Source organism: Melanostigma gelatinosum, assembly GCF_949748355.1.
Source record: "Melanostigma gelatinosum genome assembly, chromosome: 13".
NCBI lineage: Eukaryota > Metazoa > Chordata > Actinopteri > Perciformes > Zoarcidae > Melanostigma > Melanostigma gelatinosum.
The window spans coordinates 23,410,438-23,433,518 of NC_136646.1; the positions used below are offsets into that span (position 1 = coordinate 23,410,438).

The 23,081-nt window shown below is 45.8% G+C and overlaps 2 protein-coding genes across 3 annotated transcripts; one reads left to right on the forward strand and one right to left on the reverse strand.

Annotated features, from left to right (window-relative positions):
* The first annotated feature begins 287 nt into the window (after window positions 1-287).
* On the forward strand, window positions 288-11,789 carry slc1a9 (solute carrier family 1 member 9). Its single transcript, XM_079281422.1, has 10 exons — window positions 288-443; window positions 2,460-2,612; window positions 2,916-3,169; window positions 5,242-5,347; window positions 5,426-5,552; window positions 7,046-7,279; window positions 8,059-8,253; window positions 10,041-10,175; window positions 10,342-10,765; window positions 11,530-11,789. The coding sequence occupies exons 1-10, from the start codon at window positions 293-295 to the stop codon at window positions 11,677-11,679; spliced, it is 1,929 nt and encodes a 642-aa protein (XP_079137548.1). The 5' UTR covers window positions 288-292; the 3' UTR covers window positions 11,680-11,789.
* A 3,021-nt stretch (window positions 11,790-14,810) lies between these two features.
* kcna7 (potassium voltage-gated channel, shaker-related subfamily, member 7) lies at window positions 14,811-22,801 on the reverse strand. Of its 2 annotated transcripts, none has more exons than XM_079281109.1 (4): window positions 22,568-22,801; window positions 22,214-22,248; window positions 21,288-22,016; window positions 14,811-18,133 (listed from the first exon to the last, which is right to left on the reverse strand). In XM_079281109.1, the coding sequence occupies exons 3-4, from the start codon at window positions 21,981-21,983 to the stop codon at window positions 17,201-17,203; spliced, it is 1,629 nt and encodes a 542-aa protein (XP_079137235.1). In that variant the 5' UTR covers window positions 21,984-22,016; window positions 22,214-22,248; window positions 22,568-22,801; the 3' UTR covers window positions 14,811-17,200. The 2 variants fall into 2 exon arrangements, with proteins under 2 accessions (XP_079137235.1, XP_079137234.1); XM_079281108.1 differs by having other exon boundaries at window positions 22,522-22,801.
* Between the last annotated feature and the right edge of the window lie 280 nt (window positions 22,802-23,081).

Below are 23,081 nucleotides of genomic sequence, written 5' to 3' on the forward strand. Positions count from 1 at the left end.
TCAAAGAACATTCCTGTTCCTGGTCTTCCCTCAACCCCCTTTTTCAGAGTCAGCCAGCCAGAATGGCAACGATGTGAACCCTCACTAGCCACTGGGGACGAACGCTTTGTTAAGACGAGTCTATGAACAATCCAGCGTCTTCACATTTGATGAATCAGTTGAAGAGCACATCTTTAACCGACACTGAACGCTGTGCAGGCCAGCGTGTGCTGAAGGATGTTGAAGCATGTTTTGGGTTTTTTTCCACAGCAGCAGTTAAACCCCATCTCATCCCACCGTCTCCACAGGCAGGATGACAAACCAGTCGACAGCCAACCAGTCCAACGCAAACAAGAAGGAGAAAGAGGAAAGCCAGCGAGATGACAACACAGACGTTGTGTACAAAGATGCAGGCCACTGCAGCCGCAACACCAACAACCTGCTGCTGGCACTCACCGTTTTCGGTATGCACGGACCGGGAAACTCCCTATTATTACGCTATTCGGTGTGTAACTGCAGCACATTTCCATTTGCTGGTGAAAGCTGTATTGTAGTTGTTACAGAAAATGGAATGAAAGTGAAGAAAAAGCTTCTGGTTACGGTAACTTAATTTAACGTCCCAAATTGAATTCCATTTGTGGTCAGTGTTGTTGTTCAGAAAATAACCTTTTGTGCTGCAGAAAGTATTAACAGGCACACTTGATGTACAGAGTCTGTGATCATTTTCCCATGAGACGTCTCTGGCTCGTTGTTGTCTTTAGTCTTCCTCTGTAAAAAAGAAAAGGCCCTGCAAAGTAGAGAAGTGTGTTATTTTTCTCTGTCATTTGTCACCCACATTTAAACCCGTTTACATTAAAGTGGCTGGATCTCATTAGTCAGAGGTCTTACATGTCAGATGTAAGACAACACTTTTTTTGTGAGGGAAGAGAAGTAGAAGAAGTCGAGTCCTCAAAGAAACTTGTCGAGAGGGTCTGCAGATATTTCTCATATTTGGCTGATCATTTTCATTTTCTTTACAGTTAACTAAGAACACACAGTATCTGCTATTTAAACTCTCCCCTTCCTTTATTTCATGTCCTCTCCTTTTTTCTCTCTTCCTTTCTTCTCCCCTCCTCTCTCCCCTCCTCTCCTTTCCTCTCCTCCCCTTTCCTCTCCTCTCCTTGCCTCTTCTCCTCTCATCTACTTTCCTCCCCTCCTCTCCTTTCCTCTTCTCTATTTCCCCCTTTCCTCTCCTCTCCCCACCTTGCCTCCCCTCCTCTCTTTTATTCTCCTTTCCTCCTATCCCCCCTCTCCTCTCCCCTCCTCTCCTCATTTAACATCCCAAAATGAATTCCATTTGCGGTCAGTTTTATTGTTGTAGAAGTAGCATTTTGTGCTGCAGAATATACTGTATATATATATATCTATATATATATATAGATATATATATAAACACACTTGATGTACAGAGTCTGTGATCATTTTCCCATGAGACGTCTGTGGCTTGTTGTTGTCTTTACCCTTCCTCTGTAAACACTCTGGTATGTTTCTACATTGTCAAAGAAAAGGCCCTGCAAAGTAGAGAAGTGTGTTATTTTTCTCTGTCATTTGTCACCCAGATTTAAACCCGTTTACATTAAAGTGGACGGATCTCATTAGTCAGACGTCTTACATGTCAGATGTAAGACAACACTTTTTTTGGCGAGGGAAGAGAAGTAGAAGAAGTAGAGTCCTCAAAAAAACTAGAAACTAGGGTCAATCAACATGTGGTTCAAACTACAGAGTTTTAGATATTTCTCATATTTGGCTGATAGTTTGAACTAATTTTCATTTTCTTTACAGTTAACCAAGAACACAGAGTATCTGTTGTTTAAACTCTCCCCTTCCTTTATTTACGTTCCTCCTCTCCCTTTTTCTCCCTTCCTCCCCCATTCCCTCATCTCATCTCCTTGCCTCCCCCCACTCCTCTCCCCTCCTCTCCTCTCCTCTCCTCTCCTCTCCTCTCCTATCCCCTCCTCTCCTCCTCTCCCCTCCTCCTCTCCCCTCCTCTCCTCTCCCCTCCTCTCCTCTCCTCTCCCCTCCTCTCCTCTCCTCTCCTATCCCCTCCTCTCCTCTCCCCTCCTCTCCTCTCCTCTCCCCTCCTCTCCTCTCCTCTCCTCTCCCCTCCTCTCCTATCCCCTCCCCTCCTCTCCCCTCCTCTCCTCTCCTCTCCCCTCCTCTCCTCTCCTCTCCCCTCCTCTCCTATCTCCTCCTCTCCCCTCCTCTCCTCTCCCCTCCTCTCCTCTCCTCTCCCCTCCTCTCCTATCCCCTCCTCTCCTCTCCCCTCCTCTCCTCTCCTCTCCTCTCCCCTCCTCTCCCCTCCTCTCCCCTCCTCTCCTATCCCCTCCTCTCCTCTCCCCTCCTCTCCTCTCCTCTCCCCTCCTCTCCTCTCCTCTCCTCTCCCCTCCTCTCCTATCCCCTCCTCTCCTCTCCTCTCCCCTCCTCTCCTCTCCTCTCCTCAGGTGTTGTCATGGGAGTGCTGTTTGGGATGCTGCTGCGGTACATGTCGGTGAAGGACAACTCCGCCCTCACGCTGGTTTCCTTCCCTGGAGAAATCCTGATGAGGATGCTGAAGATGCTCATCCTGCCTCTGATCATCTCCAGCCTCATCACAGGTGTGTCCCTGCACACACGCAAGCACAGACACACAGGAAGTCATGTTTTCTCTTAGAGTGTAATATGTCCACAAATATTTTTCAACTCATTGGTCCACGATGAGCATGATATCAAACTAAAATCATAATGCTGGTTCTATGGCTAACAAAACATTGCATGCTAAACGCTAACACGTAAATATGTGTGTAACACTAAAATGCTAAATATCATCATGGGATCTGTACACAAGTTAACCATCTGAAGTGATTATTAAGAGCAGTTTTGTGGACATGATGACACTGATGGTCGTCTGTCTCGTTCAGGGCTGGCTGGTCTAGACGCCCGCTCCAGTGGCAGGATGGGTAGTCGAGCCATGGTGTACTACATGACCACCACTATAATCGCTGCCGTCCTCGGGGTCATCCTGGTGTTGGGGATCCACCCGGGGAACCCCAAACTGAGGGGAGAATCGTCAACCTCGGTCCCGAAGAACCAGGAGGTCAGCAGTCTAGACGCCTTCCTGGACCTGCTCAGAAACCTCTTCCCTGAGAACCTGGTGCAGGCCTGCTTCCAACAGGTAGCCTCAGCATCTGAGACGTGTCTCTGGAACCGTTATATTAGTCTTTATTCATGCACACTTTAGGGTGGTGTGCATCAAAATACAAATGTAACAGATATGGGACAAAGGACAAGTTGGCCAGTACTGGTCCAGCATGATTGAAGTTCTAAGTATGTCAGGCTATAAATCCTGTAATGAAATCTGCATCATTTATCCTGAAGATGATGTTCAAAAAGCTTTGAAGAAGTAACATTCAGTACAATCCAGTAGGTTCAAAGTTTATTCAGCTGTTGATAAAAAAAGGTCTATTTAATTGCTTTCTGGAGCTTTTGATCATATCACATGATCTTCATCAGCAGAGGAAGGTCAAGAAGGTTGAGAAGTCCTTGTTGTGGTCAGAAAAATGTAAATTTAAGCATCAAACTCTGTGCTCATGAAGATCATGTGATATGATCTAAAGCAGTGGTTCAAAGCTGCGGATCGGGACCCTCACAGGGGGTCGCAAGATGAATCTAAGAGGACGTGAGATGAAGGGAAGGAAATTCTGCTACATAATAATGTTTCATCATTCCGACTTATCTCAGATCTCAGAACAAAGTCAAATGAAAGACTTTAATGACAGAAAACTATCTATTTTTGACGAGAGTGCTCACATCTCAAAGACATTGTGATGGAGGGTTGCAAGTATGTTAATGGTTCACAAGCAAAAGAGGTTGTAAACCACTGATCTAAAGCTCCAATACAACCACTAAATTAACCGTGAGTTGAGATTGATTTGTCAACAACTGTCAGCCAAATTCTAATATTTTAATTGCATGAACTATTGGAAAGACCTTTTTATGTGAACATAAGAAAAAAGCCACCACAGAGCAGAAAGTATTAACTGAGCGGTCTGACAGAATGAAGGAACTCCAGAGAGTTGTTCATGATTCTCTGGAGGATCTGGTCGTCCCCCAAACTCCAGACACAAGTTGTTCTGCATGTGTCTGATGAGTGAGAGGATGATTTAACTCGAAGGGTTTCGACCATAAAAAGGACCAAAGCTGCCTTCTGTTCATGTATGTTGCAGAAGTTTTGATCAAAGCAAATACAAGCAGAGCTCCTAGAATCAAACAATGACATTTAAGGCTCTTTTCATTTAATAGCATTGCAGTTTGAATTACTGCCGTTTAGACAAAAGAAGCCGTAAACTGAGATGGAAATGAAATAATACAAACAATCATTGAAACCTGTGTTGAGTGATAAGGATATTTATGAAAGGAATAATAACACCATAGAAAGGTGAGACAGCAGAAGCACTTTGTTCTGAACACCAGCTGAATTGTGATCCTCCGTCTGAATTCTTCAGTGTCTTCTGATTCTTCTGTGTCGGACCGGGTTGAGGTTCAGCCGTTCTGCTGCTGCTAATCTCTCTCTCTCTCTCTCTCTCTCTCTCTCGCTCTCTCTCTCTCTCTCTCTCTCTCTCTCTCTCTCGCTCTCTCTCTCTTTCTCGCTCTCTCTCTCGCTCTCGCTCTCTCTCTCTCTCCTGTCTGCATCTCTGTTTTACTGCTTCTTTTGTTTGTCTCATCGGGGGATTCATTGAAGCAATAAAAAGGCGTAATTGCTTTTGCAGGAAGGAATCGTCCTTCCCCTTTTAACCCTCTTGTCCCTCTTCTTTTTAAAAAAAGAATTCCCCTTTTGTTTTCTTCATGTGAGAATCTCTTGTTCCCCGTTGGGCCTTTTCTTTGAAACACAAGTCTGGGTGTGCTGCACCGCTGCCAAGCTTTTGTTTGCTCACGAACAATACGAGTTACAAAATCAGGGTTTCACTGTGTGAATTATGATCAAATGATTCTTATTAAGACTAGAATAAGCGTTGGCTGTTCTTCTTCTACACATTATAGCCTCATAAACACAACAAACAAAACAGCTCATCTTATTGAATTATCTGTCAAATTACTGAATGGAACAAATGACTTCAATGCACCGGTAATGAATTCCACCTGACCCATGTTTTGTATTTCATGCTTGTTCTTGCTTTAGGGACCATGAACCTTCTTTCTGTGTCATATCAAACTGAGAGAATAACCTTCTGAAACGTCTCCCTCCAGGTTCAGACGGTGCTGAAAACGTTGCCGGTCCCGGCTACAAACCAAACCGAGCCCATCTTAGTGAACAGGAAGAAACTGGAGTACAAATGGGGCATGAACGTCCTCGGTGAGTCGACGGACGGGGGCCGGTTTTAGTTCCTAACTGCGGTTTCCCGCTGACACGCTGCTTTGTGTCTTCCTCCAGGCCTGATCGGCTTCTTCATCACCTTTGGGATCTGCATGAGCAGGATGGGCGAGCGGGGGAAGACCATGTGCGACTTCTTCAACATCCTCAACGAGATTATCATGACGATGGTTTCCATGATCATGTGGTCAGTGTCTTGTTTTGCACATGTGTGTCTGTTTTTGTTCGCATTGCTTTGACACTCTGAAGATGCCACACACAGAGCTCAGTGACGGTGATGGATAAGGCCAAGACGGCGTAGACCAGGCATGTTGTGGGAACGAGCCCCAGTGTCGGGACATGGAAGACTGAAGAGGAGGGAGATGAAGAGGAAGAGGGAGAAAGGGTGTTAGGTGTTAGTGAAGGACACGGACAGATGGGAAGAGAGCGAGGGTTTCCCTGGCACATGGCTGGAGTCCGTGGTATGCTGGGGAGTAGCAGGGAGTCCGGTCCTGGAACAATGTTGCGGACTCCCAGGGGAGTCGGGTGGAAGATGTCCAACATGTAATGGATCCACCGACGGCAGTGGAGCCACTTTGGCAGGAAGCAGATGCGGGTGGGAGGGACGGCGGGACGTGCAAAGATGCATGTGAGAGCACGTCTTCAGAGAGCAGTGCACTCCTTGAGGCTTCGCAGGACTCCGGCTGGACGCGCAGAGAAAGACAGAGTAGTGGCACTCAGAGCGGGGGACGGTGGGGGGGGGGGGGGCTGGAAGAGAAACAGCAGGATGCTTGTGTTGCAGCAGCCCTCCGAGGACATCTACATGTGCAGCTGGACACCAAAGGAATTGCGTCCTTGTTCGTATCGCTCTCACAGTATAAACAGATTACTCACGGGCCCACGGAGCTCGCCAAACACCAGAGTCCAGTGTATACAAAAACACGTATCATACGAGGAAGACATCCATCAAATCATACACGCGGCATGCTCCAGCAAACAGCTGTCCCCTGAATGCCAGGCTCGGGGGGTTCGGGCAGCACGCAGCTGACCTGGGAGAAGAGCAGGCCCGCCACTTTGACTCGGACCAGGAGGAAGGGCTAGAGGGGGAACACCGACTTAATTCACGCTTTAACACAGCGCTCTGTATTCATGGAGGGGAACAACTGCACTCCAAAGCTGGAAACCAGAGATCCAAGAATGTGTTTAGTCCTTCCGAAGAGAAAAGTCTTCCTTCGACAGTCAATGAAGACGGGTTAGGTGTTGGCCTGACATTTCATCTCGTCTCAAACTGATAAACGCTTCCAGGTGCCAGATAATGATCATTTTCATCATTAATCGTTAAGTCTTCTAAAAGTGGGGAAATTTGAGGTGATATCATGAAACATCTTGAAAATATTTGGCTTTTTTTGCTCCAAAACATTACGTATAATTGATGATCAAAATAGTTCATCATGAATTGACTCATATTAATGAGCTTTTTAGCAACTAAGATGAAAATGAGAAGCATCCTCAACTTTCATTTTCAGGTTTCATTATTCATTATTTAAATCGTTTTTCAAGCAATACATGATAAATTAGAATATTTGCTGCTTTACAACAATCATACAACACAAAAACAGATGTAAATAAATAAGAACAGAGATATGTGTTTATGCAAATGAGCCCTTCATAGAGACTGATGTGTCCTAACGCTGTTCTCAGGTACTCTCCTATCGGCATCGCCTCCCTGATTGCGGGGAAGATCGCAGACATCGGGAACCTGGAGATCGTGGCCCAGCAGCTGGGCATGTACATGGTGACCGTCATGGTGGGCCTGATGATCCACGGCGGCTTGATCCTTCCTGCTATATTCTTCGCTATCACCAGAAAAAGCCCTTTTACTTTCTACAAAGGGATCTTTCAGGCCTGGATCACGGCTCTGGGCACTGCTAGCAGGTACGACAGCCTGCAGGAAGTGTGTGTGTGTGTGTGTGTGTGTAGGTCCTCTGTTTGGGCATGTGTTAACACATGTGTGTCACATGTTTCTGTTTTCAACATCTATCCCTCGAGCAGCTGCAGTAGCTGCTGTGATTGATCGGCGTAGCCTGCTGCTCGCTTTTCAGCTATTTGGGTTGAATCTGAAACGGCTGAGGGCGAAACATTTTAGTATTTACGCAGACGAATCAGGACAGCGGAAGCCAAATGTGTGTAAGCACAGGCTATCATGGACAAGTCCATGTCAGGCAGATCCAGGGTTGTAAATGTCTAAGCCTTTTGGGATTAGCCGTCAGCAGCCACACTGGTCCCGCCGTATCCGGCCCGGCCCGGCCCGGCCCGGCTCGGCCCGGCCCGGCCCGGCCCGGCCTGCCCGGGAGTCTGCATCGCCGCTGAAACCAACTGTCATTTTGGCACATTACTGAGGCTTTAGTGAAAATGGGTAATCCTATCAACGTTTTCTCTAATTATATTATGACCCGAGCTTAGCAGGGCCAGGAATCAAATTCCTTTAATTCACATGTCGGAGGATTGCAACAGTGGCCTACGCCAGCTGTCAGGAGGCTGTCGGCCGACTCAAATTTCCACTTTTCTTTTTGTCTCGACCCCAACTTCACCTCGCTCCTCACCTCTGCACTTCTGTCTTTCACCACCTGTCTACCTATTTTATAACACTTTGCTGCTGTCCTCTGTCCGTCTGCACCTTTCTTTTATCGTGTGGTGCCTTCTTCTTCTCTCAGCGCAGGAACGTTACCCGTCACCTTCCGCTGCCTGGAGGAAAATCTGAAGATTGATAAGCGCGTGACTCGCTTCGTGCTGCCCATCGGCGCCACTATCAACATGGACGGCACGGCGCTGTATGAGGCCGTGGCGGCCATCTTTATCGCCCAGATGAACGACATCGCCCTGGACACCGGACAGATCATCACTGTCAGGTAAATATCACTTTCCCACTTTAAAAAAAGGCTGATCTACTAATCCAGAATCTATCAACATGCAAATATTAAAAAGTGTAGCTGCTGGACACTACATGTCTTCTTCATGTTTTTTTTCTTTCTTCCTTCAGCACCTTTAAGCACCTTTAAGCACCTTTAAGGTGCTTAAAGGTTCTGAGGTTGCAGCTCAACATTCACGTCTGATTGGAACCAGTCCGCCTGCATCCGACGCAGCTTGTTTGCGGCCGCGGGTCATAAATGAAACGCAGCAGTTTTAAGTTGTTTACTTTATGTCTTTCATCAACAGCCGTTCACCACCAAATTCCAAAATCTAATTCTCAAAAGCTCTGTTGTATTATCTGCGGTGGAGTTGTTCTCGAATAAGATCCACATGTTTGACGTCCCAGTCTCAGCGGGGTGCTAATTAGCGCTGCTGTTCGACAGAAGGGACTGACGTGTAACTCAGAGCTCTGAGATCAGATGAACTGCATCACGCGGTAAACTAAAAATGGCCTACACTCACATCTGGGACCAGCTTTATTGGCCATGTGTGCTTACGCATACATGGAATTTGTCACCGGTTTCCACTCCGCTCTCAATGTACAAACACAAATTTACAATAAACAAGAAAAATATCTGCATAAAGAATCAAAAAGGGCAGCAAAAAAAAGTCAAACGGATGTAGGTATAAACATTTAGCTATAATACAAGTATAAATATATATCCAAGAGAAAAAAAGAGTGTGTATATATATATATACATATACATGTGAACATCAACCTACAGACAACAGTGTAGTATAACCTATTTATTGTTCATGAGAGCGATGGCCAGTGGAAAGAAGCTGCTCCTGTGTCTGGTGGTCTTGGCGTGCAGAGCCCTGTAGCGCCTGCCAGAAGGGAGGAGGTGGAACAGCTTGTGTCCAGGGTGTCATGACGAGCAGCTGAGTGGTAAAGATTTGAAGTCACGTGTCTCACATTTCTGTGAGATTAAACTGTACATTTTATTTGTAGAATTTTCAGACCGAGTTTGGAAAATGTTAATTTTTTCGTCCTCCCAAAACTGCCACGACCCATTTCAGACTCGTGTTTTGAGACTTTGAGATCATTGTATCTGTTGGAGGACGTCAGATTTCTGTGCTTTTACTGTCACTGACTTCAACGTCAAGTGGTATCTGAGCGCTTTAGGGCTCGGACACACCAAGCTAATTGGGCTAAATGTGTTTATTGGCAGACAATCGGCTGACTGAGAAAGTTAAATCAGCTGTGAAGGCAGTTGGTGAGCGTAGTTTGAGAATCTGTGATTTCCACCATTCGGTCTAGTTTCTCTTTTAGCTTTTATAAAACATCTTCTCCTTTTTATAATCCAAGTATGACACAAATGAATCTGTCATCGCTCTGACATCTCTCCGTGTGTGTGTGTGTGTGTGTGTGTGTGTGTGTGTGTGTGTGTGTGTGTGTGTGTGTGTGTGTGTGTGTGTGTGTGTGTGTGTAAAATGAACAGCAGAGTGATCCTCAGGGATCATAAAGTCTTCTTCTGAAACAGAGTTGACAAACAGGAATGACTTCACTCCATCTGGTTTGTTTGTGTTTTTCCGTCTGTAGCAATGCTTTGTGTGTTTTTTTACGCACTACTGGCCGTAATAATTTCCTCTCACGCAGGTTTAGAACACATGCACGCATGTCGACTTCCTGCATTCTTCGTGGTGTGTTCAAGTGCAGCGTCTCACAAAAGTTGTGAGGCAATGTAAGGTGTTGAGCGCCTCTCTTTCCTTCTTTCCTCCCCAGTCTGACTGCCACCCTGGCCAGTGTGGGAGCCGCCAGTATTCCCAGTGCTGGACTGGTTACCATGCTGCTCATCCTGACGGCTGTGGGGCTTCCTACTCAGGACATCAGTCTGCTCATCGCCGTCGACTGGCTGCTGTGAGTCAGGTGTCTGAAAGGTGGAGGTGTTTGAGTGTGTGTGACGCTCCAGAGCTTTTAATCAGAAACATTTGTGAGGAGACTTCTAAAGGTTGGTTTTGGCGGCTCCCTTCTCTATCCCGCTCCCCTCCGCTGACTCTGATACTGTTTGTCCACCCGGTGACAGAATGCGTACCTCCATCAATGTGGTGGGCGACTCGTTCGGCGCCGGGATCGTGGACCACTTGTCGAAGGCCGAGCTGGCCGAACTCGACGCGGCGGAAATGCAATTGCTCCACCCGGAGGAGCTCGATTTCATCCCGCCGCCGCCGATCCTCACGGAGACGGACCTGATCGAACCCTTCAAACCGCCCGAGCTGCCACCCCGCTCCCCTCGCCCACCCAAACAAAACCACCACGGCCTCTCCCAGTCCCAGTCCATCACTTACTCCCCGTCCCGTTCTGTCCGGTCTCCGTCACCTCGCTCCATCCGCTCTCCCTCTCCGCGCTCCGTCTGCTCCCACTCCCCTCGGCCTTTCCGCACTCATTCCCCGCGTCTCCTCCGCAGGACGGAGGCGGGCTACTGCGCCCTGCCCAGCCACGACAACCAGGTAACGACTTCTTCTTCTTCTTCTGCTTCTAATGCTACAGAATACATGTTCCTCTATGACGCAATTCTACTTTAGATTTAAAGAAGAGATACGTCATGTTTGTGGAGATTAGGCCTGATGGTCAGAACAGACAGTGGATTCATCAGCCACTTATTCTGTCCAAAGAAAACCATGTATCTCTAAATGTAGTGATAATGAAATATTCAGGTCAACTGAAGGAAAAAATGTTCTTTTATGGGTGAAGACTAATTCTTAAGATGAATGGGACCATTGGATGATCTACAAATATGTATTGTTTTGGAGATACATGGTTTTCACAGGGCAGTGACATTTGGTACCTTCCTCCTCAGAAACTATTTCTGTGTAATATTTTGTGCAATGATTAATCGAGGTATTTAGGTATCATTTCATCTGACTTATATCCACTCACGTCTGTGTACATTTGTCTCTCCTGCTTTGGTTCTTAGCGAGTTACTACCAACTTGGAAAATAGGTCAAATATGTGGTTGAATCCCGACATTTTGTGGGAGATAAAATGGTAGAAATTGACTTGAATAACAGAACAAAAATGTGTTTTCTCAACAAAGATAGTTCCACAAACAAATGAAGTGTTTGTACTTGTGTATTCCTATCGCTTTAAAATGTGTGAGGACAGGAAGTGTAAAGTATTGATATTAGCTATTAGTAGTGTTATCAACACTACTATTGGATGATCTAAGTAAAAGGCTTCGACATGTTCTCATCACGTCTCTTTGCCCTCTCAGATTCCCAAAATGCCTCGTTCCCGCAGGGAGAGAGAGAGGGAACGGGAGGAGGAGAGAGAGAGGGTCTTGGGTGAAACAAGCGACAGCGAGGAGAGCGATGACACTGCTTACGATCGGAGGCAGGCTATGCTGCACAGCGACCTGCCATGATCACATTTTTACCACCAAAACCACAAAAAAAAGCTTCCCCATCGATTTGTTTTCATTTTACGACTGCTTTTCGAGGTCCACGCTGTCATTTCATGGTCAAACCTGAATGTCTGATCTTCCTTAAATTTGCCTGATAGGAGAGGAGTTGTGAGTCTGCTCTCGATGAGAAAAGTCAAAGTAAATCCACCGACCAGCATCCTCCACAGCTCACGACCTAACACGTTATACTTTGTTTGTTTAATCCAAAAACTCAAGTATAAAAATGACAAGTTGGCTTTTTTATCGGACATTATGTGCCGGACTATTTCTTGTCTGGGAGCAGTGAATACCTGGAATCTCCACTGGTCGAGAAACATTCCAGCAAATACAGTACGTAAATACCTGTAAAGTCACAACTTGTCGTTTTTACCCGTCTGCTTTTGTGCTGATTAAACAAACAGCATGTTCAGTAGTGAGTGTTTAAGATGCTGGTTGGAGGGTTTTTGTTATGGACAGGGCCAGGCTAGCTGAGTCTTTATGCTAAGCTAAGCTAACAGGCTGCTGGCTGCAAGCTTCTTATTTACACATTAAGGTGGTATTGATCTTCTAATTTCACTCCCAAAATGTTGAACTACTCCTTTAAATAAGTGAGTGAAAGAAATTCAAAAACCAGCAGACATTATTTTTTATAATTCTCTACCTGTTTATCTCTTCACATTTCCATCCTCGGTGCTCTTCTGCACATCACCGCTCACCTTGATGTTAATATTGTCGATATCATCTGTGGTTTGTATTTTCTCGTTGTGGTCTGGTGTCTAAAAGGACGAGTTTTAGGCGAGATGCTGTTTTGATTTAGTCGTATGTTTAAATTTACTAGTTTGAACTCTCATTGTTCATTCTTAAATGCTGTAAAATAACATCATCGGTCTCTCCCTCCCCACTGAATTGCCTTTCATTTTAAATTTAATTTCATCGACTGCCTCCCTGCGTCCTTAAGTCTGAACTCAGATTCACAAGTCCGGCTCATGTGTACATTGTATGTAATAAAATCTTAGAGATTTATTTAAAATAACTGCGATTCTCCTGTGTTTCCTCTGCTGCTTAAGCACAATCTGCGGAGGGATTTGCAGCTGAAAGGGGACACACGTCAGCGTTTGGTGACTAAGATGCAGGAAAAATCCCGCAGACAAAGATACTACTGGGTGGAAAAGTTGCAACAGCCACGCATTACACACGAGGCCACGCTTACAGAACACGCTGATGAGACAAAGCCACACAGATACCAACACACATAATCCTCTCAAAGGAGAGTGAGGGATGGGAGAGGAATCGGAGGCCGGCAGATGGCCAGAAAGACGTCAATCCTTTTCATTCTTCCCAGACAGCATCAGGGCACTGTGGGTGATTGCAGCCGGTGCTGACGTTGGATTTGGGTCCCTGCACATCAGAGAGTCAGGGGGGAGGGAAAAGGTGAGATGCTGCACGTCAGCACAAATCTGACAAAAGAATACTGACAATGTGTCGAGGTTTGTCTGACAATGTGTGTCTGAAATTCTACATCTGTGATGACGATGTTTGTGGGAGCGAAGCACTAATCTGTCCTGTAGCATGAGAGAGAGCTCCAACACATGACACGAGGATATCACACCATCCGATGGGGGGGGGGGTCAGCAATTTAATCACTGCAGCCAGCATGGAGAGTGTGTGTGTGTGTGTGTGTGTGTGTGTGTGTGTGTGTGTGTGTGTGTGTGTGTGTGTGTGCGTGTGCGTGTGTGTGTGTGTGTGTTATGAGGAGCATCATCTGCTCCGAAGCACTTTCCATTCTTTACTTCAGCTCAACTCCAACGGTTGTTTATTATTTCAGTTTTTCCTCACTGAGGATTTATTTTTACTTTGATTTATAAGTTTCATATCTAAATTAACTGGACATTTGGAAAATTGCTGTAGAAAAATGTCTATGACGGCTGCTACAACATCTGTACGAAGTAATCTGACAGTTAACGTCCTCCATGAATCATTTGGTTGATTTAATTTCTGAGAAGAGTGAAAATGAATTTTGAAGCCGGGGCCAACTTGTTCTCACGTCTAACCCGTCAAATACTGTGTCAGTGCAGCTCTGCAGCTCATTCGACACACACAGACACCCTTTAGTGTCTGTGTGAGACGCTTCAGACTTTCAACTAACTCCAATGTAAAACCATCCGCGTCATTGTTAGACGCTCAGAGCGACTGACGTCGTATGAAGAGAGAGAAAGTCTGTTTAGGGTCGTTGTGGTGGATGGGAGACGGCTGTTCGTGTCCCGTTTGACACCTAAAAGTCAACGTTGACTTGTTTTGGCACGTCAGTCTCGTTAGTCATTCGTTTGTCGCGTGAGAAACAAACTAAGTGTTTTTGTTGCCTGAACCTAAACTTCCTGTGAAGCAAGTTTATTTTAAAAAGACACAATGTAAGGAGCGTGTACTGACACGTCTAAAACCGACCCCAGTGGGGCACGTAGAGCGCCATGGCTTGAAGTTTAGGACAACCAAAGCGTCAAGCGTCGAGTTGGGAGTGACGACGTGTTGCCATGGCTGTAGATTGAAAACCTGATGTAACAGGATGCACGATTTCATGCTGTAACAGCCGTGGGATCAGAAATTGTGAACTTCTAAAAATAAAAATAAAACACCAAACAATAAAAAGAATATTAAAGAATCCACAAATGTCCCGAGTGATGCATACTGTAGTGTTGGCTTGATGTCAGAGACATCACGTTAACTTTCATCTGCTTCCAGTTCGGTGCAATAATTCAGTCGTCTTTTTATTTTTTTTAAATGAAAACAACATAACGTAAGTCAACTGGATCATATGGCATGAATTGACGTGATCACTTCGTTTGGTTAGTTCTGAAGTCTCTCATGTCACATGACTAAATGAAATCCAGTGGCAGCAGGAGTGAGACAGATGTCAGGCTGACATCTAGAGGCCGGATCACTCATCACATGCAGCACATATGCACACGGCTTACAGCTCAATCTGTGCTGCACGATATCTCTTCTACACCGTTTTAACTGAGAGGAGGCGAGACGTGCAGCCTCACTGTGTGAATGCCTCGTCACATTCTCCCGAGTCACGTGGAAGGAATTCACAAATCCACGACCTGAGTGATCAACATATGCTCTTTATTAAATAAAGGAAGACATATATGTTTACACATACGCAGCCATATCTGTCTTCAGACTATATGCAGGTCACACTACATCCACACAGTCAAAAAAACGTATAAAATGAAGCTTAAAAAGGGTTTATTAAGTCTTTAATTCATACCAGTTACTATGGATTCAAACGGTGACAAAAACGGTGACAAAAAAGTATCAAAATCCTGCAAAATAACCAATTTATCTGCTGCATATGTCTGTTTGTTTTGAATACACGTCTTGATGCTACTTCTGCTTGAATTGATTTCGCTGAGAACGACACACCTGTAGATATGCAGATAGAGGATTACTTCACAGAGCTGGTCTGAGAAAGTATTCGTGGACAATTCGATGAATTCTGCCGTAGAGTGCTGCAGGGATTGTGTAGGCCAACAAGGAAGTTAATGCCAATGGGATCTTTCTATTGGATTTTGGATTATTACAGAAAATAAACATTTTGTTCAGCAACATAATCTTCACAGATGAACACCACTTTTAGGATTTTTGAAGCGCAAATGCAATCTGCAGAAGTGAAAACCTAACGTTAGCTTATAAACCAGACCCCGGTCACATGACTTCACGATGACACGAAGCATGACTGAAGTCTCATTTAGCCACTTTTTAAGACTCGCAAAAGCTTCAAAAGTCACGGGTTCACGGTTTTTACTGACATTTTACAGTGTAGTACAAAACATTAAAATCTCTTAAGACCTCATTTCAGGCATCTAACCAAAAGCTCATCAAAAAAAGACATTGACTTTAAGACAAGGAAACAGGAAGTGAAAAATACTGACTCATTTGTGGGTTTTAGGACTCATTCCTGCAGCACTCTTTGAACAATTGGAATTCATTATCAGCGACATTTCAGTCAGAGACACGTTGATGAAAGATTTGACCGTTTACAGTTAAGAGTTACAAAGTTCAACAAAGAAGCTCTCAAAGAGTCTGAGCAACAAAAAAATCATCCGCCAATATAAATATACATGAACATTCACTCTTAACGAAATCAGAAATATAAAAACTAAACAGTGTGTTAAAAGTGTTTTAAAAGGCCGCGCCGTTCATCCACTTGTATGTGATTTGGTGTCAAAGGTCAGCTGATGAATGAGCCACTGATTGTGGATCAGCTGAGAGGGAAACCACAAACTCTAACAGCCACCTTCCAAGCGCACAGATGGCAAGTGTTTGATACTCAAACGACAGATCTACAGATCAGAAACATCTGCTCTTCGTAGTTTAAGACAGAGAGTTAATGAGGGAAAGGTGTTCTCGTTGACGTGACGACAAACATATCACCGCCGCTATCGCCTCGGACCATCAGAGTTCAGCGTTGCTCCGGTCACCGTTAGTAGAAATATCCGCCGGCTCATCGCCTCTCTCCACACGTCTCTCCAGGCTGTATCCATTACACTGCTGTATGTAACATACGAACTTGCTTTGGACTACGTGAACTCTGTCTGCACCGCCGGCAGCCGATGACCGACCTCTTTGTGGTCAACAGCAGCGCGAGATTTCAACTGTGCATTTCTGCCATAACTCTGACAAGTAGAGGGCATCAACACCTGCAACACTGTCCATTTAAACTCCTGTACAATATCGGCAGAGCAGCAGTTTACGGTGCTGCGGTTCACTTCACACCATCACATGTATGAGCAGTGAATGTTGTTTCCTGCATCAGCACTTTGTCTCCTTTCTGCAGTGACATCTGTCATTACAGGGAACACAAATGATGCCTCTCTTTGTATTTTTTTCCTTTTTATATTTAAGATTGTTGATTTAACAACACTTTTCTCTGTTTTAAAGACATTTTCAGATTCCTCAAATATTCCTTCATCCAGCCGGGATGAAGCATTGTCCATGTGCTGCAGAGTAAAAAAGATATTTAACAGGTTAACTGAACATGAAAAACTGTCCACAAGCAAGCATACAAGTTTATATATCGGGATAATACAGCTTCCAATAATACATGTATCTTGACTATATACTAACTTGGGTTTAAATTTAAAGTCAGAATTTAGGAAAGAAGTTAAAATCGACTGTATTGTGCAGCAGGTGGAATATGTTTGTAATGTGAGCTGGATAGAGGATTCTTTGAGGAGTCCGGTCACATCTTAAGCACAGCGGTAAGTTTTGTCAAACAACCTGCAGGCATTTTCAAAGATCAGATTCTATTCATTCATTGAAAAAAACAGATGTTTACTGTAAACAACGAGTCAAATAAAACCAAGCAAACGCAACAAATTAGAGCTGATATCAGTGCCAAGTCTTTGTGTGCATGTTGGAGTTTTCTCCTGCTTCGCTCGTCCTCTTTCTTTGTACTCTCCTTCTCTTACTTGGCAGCGTTAAATGTCCGACCTCCTCTCTGTTAAACCTGAGTGACCAGAGTTTCGTTGAGGTAAGAGTTCATCCCTCTGCGACCGCCAGCTTCCTGTCCGGTACAAAGCCCCGCCAGGAGAGAACCATTGAGTGGCGGGCAGATACCCCTGCTGTCCTGCCCGTACAGGGGTGCATTATATCCCATGTGTTCATGCCCCTCGTCCGCCCCTTCCTCATATTCCCCCTCTTCATCGTCCTCTCCGTCCCAGAGCGACGTGGCCACGTGTTTGTACTCGCTCGTTTCCTTGCACTCCATCCCGCGGTGGTAGAAATAGCTGAAGTTGGACACGATGACGGGCACTGGCAGCGAGATGGTGAGCACGCCGGCGATGGCGCACATGGAGCCCACCAGCTTCCCCCCGACCGTCTCCGGGAACATGTCCCCGTAGCCGACCGTGGTCATGGTCACCACAGCCCACCAGAACGCCCTGGGGATGCTGGTGAACTCCGTGTTGGCACTGTCCACCTCTGCAAAGTAGGCGGCGCTAGAAAAGAGTATGACGCCGATGAAGAGGAAGAAGATGAGCAGGGCGAGCTCTCTGAGGCTGGCCTTCAGCGTCTGGCCCAGGATCTGGAGGCCCTTGGAGTGACGAGAGAGCTTGAAGATCCTGAAGACCCTCACCAGCCTGATGACCCTGATGAGTGCCAGGGACACGGAGGGCTGGGCGTCTTTGTCCTTAGCCAGCTCCGTGCCCAGGGTGACGAAATAGGGAATGATGGCGAAGAAGTCGATGGTGTTCATGACGTCTTTGAAGAAGTGAACCTTGTTAGGAGCGCAGACTAGGCGCACGATGAGTTCAAAGGAGAACCAGATGATGCAGATCGTCTCCACGATGAAGAAGGGGTCCTGGAAGGGGGTGAAGCCCGGTGAGACCCAGATGGTTTCGTTTGCGATGGTGGGGTGAGGCATTGTGATGAATTGCTGTAAAACAAAAACAAAAAATGAAGTGGTTGCAGTTGCACTCGGAGATTAAACAAATACACCACATATATATGCTGTCATGTGTTGTTTATCACACATGAGTTGAGAAATACGAGAATAAAGGGGAAAGGTAAGGCTATAATGAATATCTCTATGGAGACGATGTTTACAAGAGAGGAAACAAGGACATAGGATCAGTAAGAAGATGAAATGATTCTGAAAGTCTGTCCTCAGCACATTCGCAGTATGGCGCCTGTCATCGGGGTCTGATCGAGCCTGTGAGATCTGTGATACGGTGCTAACTCTCCTCTCCTCTCCATTTTCACTCCACCGGCTTTATTTTTTCTCTTATACAAATCAGTTTCTCTATATTTAAACACACACACAAAAACATTAAGTTCATATGACGCTGGGTTGCATTACACCCCCCAGACACCGGCACGGCCGCGGTATCTGACACTTCGTTTCACTGGGCTGCTTGTTTTTTCCGGGAAGTAGGTGCGGCTTTGAAATGGCTGGGCATTAGTGTCTTTTCACAAGTGAGATAGAGTTACTCTGAGCTTCTGGTGGCCTCGCAGCACATATTGTCCCCAACGCTATGTGTATTAATATGTTTATATGTTTCTGTGTGTTCCATGTCCTCATGTCGCTTTACACCAACAACACTGTCTGCAACATTTACAAAGTTAATTATATGACTGACACAGCTTGGCCTTGCATCAGGAAAGGGGGCAGTTCTCACTGCAATCCAGCCGTCAATAATTTAGTTTTGAGCTCCCTGGACTTTAATGCTGGGACGCCAGTGTCAGTCTGCCTGTTGGTCCAGACTGAAATATCTCAACAAATATTGGATGGATTGCAATTACATTTTTAAGCCCCCGTAAAATGTTCTTCAGCCCCCCCAAATAATTTGCCATTATTGGCTTTAAAAAAGAAAAACAAAATATATTTTTTTGGTGATGTCATGAAATTAAACTGTTGTTTTTCACATGCGTGCGTTCTAGTTTGTATGTTTTCTCCCCCTTCAAATTACAATCCAACAGCCTATCATCATACTACACGATATAAAGTTGACACTGTCAGGTCCATTCTCCATCCATTGTGTGCGGTCCCTTTAAGAATTAGGATTTGGGAGTGATGCGGATATGAAAGCTAGTTTATCCGTCTTTCCTTTACAAGCAGGAAAATTATTTCTCTCTCTTTATTTTAGAAAAGTTCATATTTGTGTTGTCAAATTTCACTATGACCCTGAAAATCGGTCTCTTGTGTTATCATATACTGAATGCAAGCAAAACTACAGAGCAAAATCACACTCTTTCTGATTGAACCAATCTATGAACTGTCTGAAACAATGGATAGCCGCGGCCCCAAATGGGCCCCCAAAAAAATTGCAGCTCCCCATTTATGGTTCCCAGAGGATGAACCCTAACAATGCTTGTGATCATCTGACTTCCATCCATCCATAGTTTGTGCTTAATGCTAACTAGCAAATGTCAGCATGTCAACACACTTAACAAACAAACATCGGCATGTTAGCGCGCTGAAGTTAGCATTTAGCTCACAGCCCATAGAAATAGAATAGTAGTCGAACGGAACATTTAAAGAAACGTAGCAGGACGGCGGCCATTTTTATGTGTACCGTTGTTTTGCGACAGTTGTAGCGGGCTAACTTCTGTATAAACTCACTGAGGGGAGGTTTTGCAGTAACGACTGAAATGAGCAGTGGAGTAAAAACGTTACAAAGCGTAGAGAGCCAGGGTAAACTGTAAAGGTGAAAGATCTGAGATTTTATCCTGTCAACAGCTGATAGCCAACGGTGCTAACAGCGCTAACAGTGCAAACTATGGCGTAAGTGCTGACAGAGCTAACAGTGTATACCTGAGGGGGAACCTGGGCCCATTCACATTCACCTAAATTGTATTAGGTTGATGGCAAAATTGTCAAAATTTGGGCCCATAGATTTGTGTGATTTAAGCTTAAAAGACATATAACTTGTCAAACATCCTAATCTGACAAAACCAAAGAGGTTGGTTAGATTTTCACCACCACCTGGCGAGTGAGTGATTGCGTGGGGACGGCTGTGCATGCAGGGTTTTGTTTTGTTTGTGTAGTGTCCAAAAGCTGCTCTGATCACATGACACATATCCTTATATGTATGGGAGTAACGGAGCAGTGTTGGTGGTGATGAGGGAAACGTAAATACAGCGAGCGCGGCAGTGGTGTCACAGAATTTGCCTCGTCTCCAGGCTACAGGAGTGTAAGCGAGGCTAATTTCATTTCACGCCGGTCATCAGAAAAGTCGATCCGCGAGCCTCTCTTCCATGCTGTTTTCAGTTTGTAGCCTATGAGTCACCGCGTTTATTAATACAGACATTGGTTTACGTGTTGATGTGGTCTTATGGTTGTCCTTCCTCTATATTTAGACCTTTAGCTCTCTAAGGGGTAACGTGAGACAAGGTCATCTCCTTTCCTTCTTTTCACTTCACACGCCTATTTTACCTCTAACTCATTCCACTCTCTCTCTCTCTCTCTCTCTCTCTCTCTCTCTCTCTCTCTCTCTCGCTCTCGCTCTCGCTCTCGATCTCGCTCTCTTTCTCAAAAAAACATCCAGCCCAACCTGAATATGCTTGTTAGTTTTGGCAGTCGTCCCAGAGGGGCCGACAAGGCGTATCACAACGGAAACCTCCAATCCGACGTGCTCTGCCTGCACTCGTCTTTCCTCACTGTTTTTCCACCAGTGGTGTAACTGCCACTCCTCATCTCCTTCGCCTCAGTTTTGAGTGGATCAGTTTTAAGGACAAGTCCAAGATAATCTCAGGGAAAAAACCGAGCCTCCCCTTCCCTGTCTGCTGCTTTCCCTTCTCTCAATCTTAATTCTTCGCTTTGATGTTTCTAATCATCCCTGAGTTGTTTCTCTCCCTTATGCTGCAATAGTGACACCTGTTGCCCTCATCGCTCCTTTGCAGTGTCAACCTCTGACCTCTTTGCACCCTGTCAGCACCTCCATGCATGACCTCCATCTTGCCGCTTTAACTCGCTTGTGTCAGCACCATGTAGCCCGTCCTCACCTCCCTCTGTTCCTTCTCATGCCTGAACTCGGGCAGAGTCTCCAGGCAGAAGATGCTTGTGTCAGCACCATGTAGCCCGTCCTCACCTCCCTCTGTTCCTTCTCATGCCTGAACTCGGGCAGAGTCTCCAGGCAGAAGATGAGAATGGAGAGCACGATGACCATGACGCTGATGATGGCGATGATCCGAGCTCCGCTGGAGGACTCCGGATACTCAAACAGCATCCAGAGGCGACGCTGGATGTTGCCGGCGGGTAAGGGCCTCTCCTCCTCCTTGGGGAAGCCCTCGTCCGCTTTGTAGCGTTCGATGGTCTCCTCTCCGAGCTCGTAGAAGCGCAGCTCCTCCAGGAACATGTCCAGGGGGACGTTGGCGGGCCGACGCAGCCTCCCTCCGGACTGGTAGAAGTACAGGATGGAGTCGAAGCAGACGCGGCTCCTGTCCAGGAAGAGCTCGTTCCGCACGGGGTCGAAGTAGCGAAGGCGACGACGGCGGTCACCCAGCAGGGTGTCGGGGAACTGGGCGAGGGTGCGGATCTGAGTCTCGTAGCGCATCCCCGACACGTTGATGGCCAGACGTTCAGCCACGGCCCAGCCGCTCCTCAACGGACAGCGACGTTTCTCCTTCTTGGCCTCTCCGCTCGGCTCCTTCCCACTGATCTCCTTCTCCAACTTGTTGTGCTTGTCTTTGGTCGACTTTTCTTCATCGCCGACCTCCTCGGCCTTCTGGTTTTCTTTTGTCTGCCCTCCTCCCCCTGTTCCTCCTCCTTTGTCTTGATGATCCATCACTGAGTCTTTCGTTCTTGTTCACTCTGTGAACTAAACAGCAAAACAGGGAAACGACGGTCGATAAAAGCCAAAAGAAAACACATAAAGGTTATGAATATGAAATAAATTGTCCCTTAGTTGTTAAGTTTAGTCATAAAATCCAACGAGTAACACATCCTCACCAATTGTACATTATTTCCCAGAATATCTTGGAACTAATTAATGAAATATTAAAATCCAAATCTCACCTCAGTTTTCTCTGTGAATTCAGCTGCACAATTTTCTGGACAACAAAAAATAAAAGGTATTTAGATCACATTACAATTCTTTGTATTTGCTTGAATTGTGTGATGGACAGAGTGATTTCAATCAGAATAATTAAAACACTGACCAAACTACTAAAACAAAACAGAATGTGTGTACAAATATCCCCATTCTTTACAGTAATTAGAAGATTTCTGTACTTCTCCCACTATATTCTCCACTGTCAACAACATCGTGCAGACGCTCCGTGCAAAAAAAGCTCCATACATGCGGTCGGCTTCATGCTCATCACCAGTTTATCAGCATGTCCAGTTCTCCCAGTAGAAACCTCCTCTCACCCGTCTGCCTGCCAGAGCCGCTGATCCAACCTAATCACCCCTCCAGAGATTGACCATGGCTCTCTCCTGCTTGCACCTCCACCTCAGGGTGCCTTTTGGGCTGACCTTTCCCCTCTTCTGTGTGTCAATTCTCTCATAATGATGTCCAGACAGGAGGAAGGGAGGTGGCAGAGGGAGCAGCGTGGCTCCCTTAGGGGCTGCTGCGGCGTTAATCTGCAGTTCAGATAGTTACGCTTGTTCGTAGGTCACTCTTCACTTGTGCTCTCTCTCATGCTCAGTGTGCCCCCGGGGAATGCTGTCGGGCCGAAATTCAATCTTCGACCCACTCCTCCTCCAAACGCACCGCCGCCACCTCTCCCCCCACTTTTTCTCTGCCCCAAACAACTTGTCAACCTCTTAACCTCTCACTCTCTCTTAAACATACTGTACATATTTGCACACATGTGTGCACATGAACCTGCGCACTCACAAAGCAGAGGCTAAAACTATTGTGTTAAAAAAAGGAACAATTTTT